The sequence below is a fragment of the Phaseolus vulgaris genome, chromosome 11, assembly GCF_051622355.1.
Source record: "Phaseolus vulgaris cultivar YP4 chromosome 11, ASM5162235v1, whole genome shotgun sequence".
NCBI lineage: Eukaryota > Viridiplantae > Streptophyta > Magnoliopsida > Fabales > Fabaceae > Phaseolus > Phaseolus vulgaris.
Window position 1 is genome coordinate 15,362,778 of NC_143508.1, and position 2,326 is coordinate 15,365,103.

General features: G+C 29.5%; 1 protein-coding gene across 1 annotated transcript; it reads left to right on the top strand.

Moving 5' to 3' along the window:
• Positions 1-1,182: 1,182 nt before the first annotated feature.
• On the top strand, positions 1,183-1,915 carry LOC137828703 (uncharacterized). The gene is made up of 2 exons (XM_090297619.1): positions 1,183-1,372; positions 1,501-1,915. The coding sequence occupies exons 1-2, from the start codon at positions 1,283-1,285 to the stop codon at positions 1,624-1,626; spliced, it is 216 nt and encodes a 71-aa protein (XP_090153745.1). The 5' UTR covers positions 1,183-1,282; the 3' UTR covers positions 1,627-1,915.
• Positions 1,916-2,326: the final 411 nt, after the last annotated feature.

Here is a 2,326-nt window from a genome sequence, read left to right on the forward strand (position 1 = left end):
TTTAAAATTTGATCTTTCCACGACTGACACTAACAATTTCATCAAATGAACCAAATTGATGTTTATTTAAAAATAAAGGACTTAATGGAAGTTCTTTATTGGAGTAAGTTGAAATAAATTGTATAGATATATGAAAAATAAATAATTTAACCTAGAAAACACAAAAAAAATATAAATCTTTATTTTTTTATTTCTTTAAAATTAACAAAACCATATTAATTAGTATGCAAAAAACCTGTAGCATCTTTATAGCTTTGAAGTAAATTTTGAAGATGAAATAAAAGTTACATTTTTTGTGGTCTTTTAAAAAAATGTATTTAGATATATTGTTAATATTTCTAACAATAAGAATTTAAAACTAGTTCCAAAACATTTATTTGTTGGGATTCATTTAGACTAAAAAAAATACATTATCTCCATATATCAGGTTAATAAAATCATTAATAAACAATTAGTTATTTACTTTATTAAGTTATTAGTGCTGTATTTATATAATTTAGTCTTACATTTATATAATTTATTCAATTTGATTCCTGTATTATTAAAAATTTAAATTAAATTTTAAAATTGACATTAATTTGATAGTTTCTATCATATTATTTTGTAATACTTTTTGTGTTGATGGAAGTGATCAAATTGACGTTAATAAAAGAAAGTCAAGAAATTTAATTGAATTGACATAGGCACTAAATTGAACAAATTATACAAAGAAGTATTTTTTTTATAAACATTCATTATATGCACAAATATTATTTGTGTTTGCTCTGTTCCATTGATATATTCTTAGGATTATATCTTCTATTTATGAGTGGTTCATGTTTCTTGAGTTTAACAAAAATACAAGCCACAAACGAATGATATGAGTGATAGTAATAAGATATTCAATCCTCTTAAATAAAGTTTTAAATTAGCACTAAATACAAATAGATATTTGAAATTAAAAAATGAATTACTGAAATACTAATAAAATATATATGAAATTAAAAGAAAGTCTTCGGTCCACTTCATTGTATATAACATATAATATGATATAATAATAATAAGAAAAAGGGTAATTTTAAACAAGGAAAAGGAAATGAAGAATTGCCGCGTAATTAATTTTCATCGGTATTCCATTATTACCCTCCAAGCTCAAAACCATCCATCCTTCACCATTCTCTATATATAAGCCGTCAAACCCGATTAAACAAACACATACTCTTCAATTTTCTCTCTGTTCTCCCATTTTTCCAGAAATATTTTCTCCACCCCAAAATTTTCTAGGCAGCCAAAAGCTTTCACCATGAACAAATCTGCCCTCCTAGCTGCCTCCGTTGCCGCCGTCACTGCCACCGCTGTTTCCCTCTCTTCCTCCGCCAAGTTCTCTATACAGGTACTCGCCTTCAAATCCGAAATTTCTCTGTTTTTGTTGTGATTCTGTGTCAAACAGCGGGATCTGAAATTTTCATGTGAAAATTCTCCTTTTTTGGTGAAATTGAAACGAGCGTTTCGGTTGTGCAGGACGGCGGAGCGCGGAGAGATCACGGCGGGATCTCGCCGGTGGTGAGTGCGGCTTCGATGGAGAAGTTCGCGCCACGGTTCGACGGGTTGCGGTTCATCGAAACGCTGATTACTGCTCACAGATGAAAGCGCGTTGCGGAAACGCGCTTTTGGGGTTTTCCCTTCAGCCTTTTTGATCTTGTGCTGTCTAGGAAATTAAGGGAAAAAACATGGAAAATGTTTGGATGTCATTTTTTAAGGTTGTTTTGGCATTTAGGTTGAGAAATTGAGTGAGAAATGGTAATACTACGGAAATTGTTACTGTTTTGTGATGCTTTCTAGTGAGTTTTTTTCCACGCCTGTGTGAGTCGTGACTATTTATTTCTATGTAATCTATGAGGGAAATATAAAAAAAATCTATTAATTAATTAATTAATTCTTATTTTTTTTTGTCTGTTATGTTTGTCTATTATTGAGGATTTTATTTATATATATACATACATGCTTTAAATTTAATTTTTGTGTTTTGTTGCAACTGTTTCTTGTTTGATTTGGTAAAAACATGTTTGGGGCGTGTCTGATTACCTTTGTGAAGATGGGATGGTTTAGGAGTCGGGAGGGACCACACGTAGTATATTCGGTGCATCCTTTGAGTAATGCGTTATTTTGCACTTTGCATGGAGAGAAATAATAAGATTTTTTTTAACAACTTTTTAAATAATTTGCATATTATTATATTAGATAGAGAAAAATTAAAAATAGAAAAATTAATATTGAAAAACATATAAAGGAAAAAGTTTTCTTTCTGAAAATTTCGTTATGGAATTTTAATTGATATAAACAAACC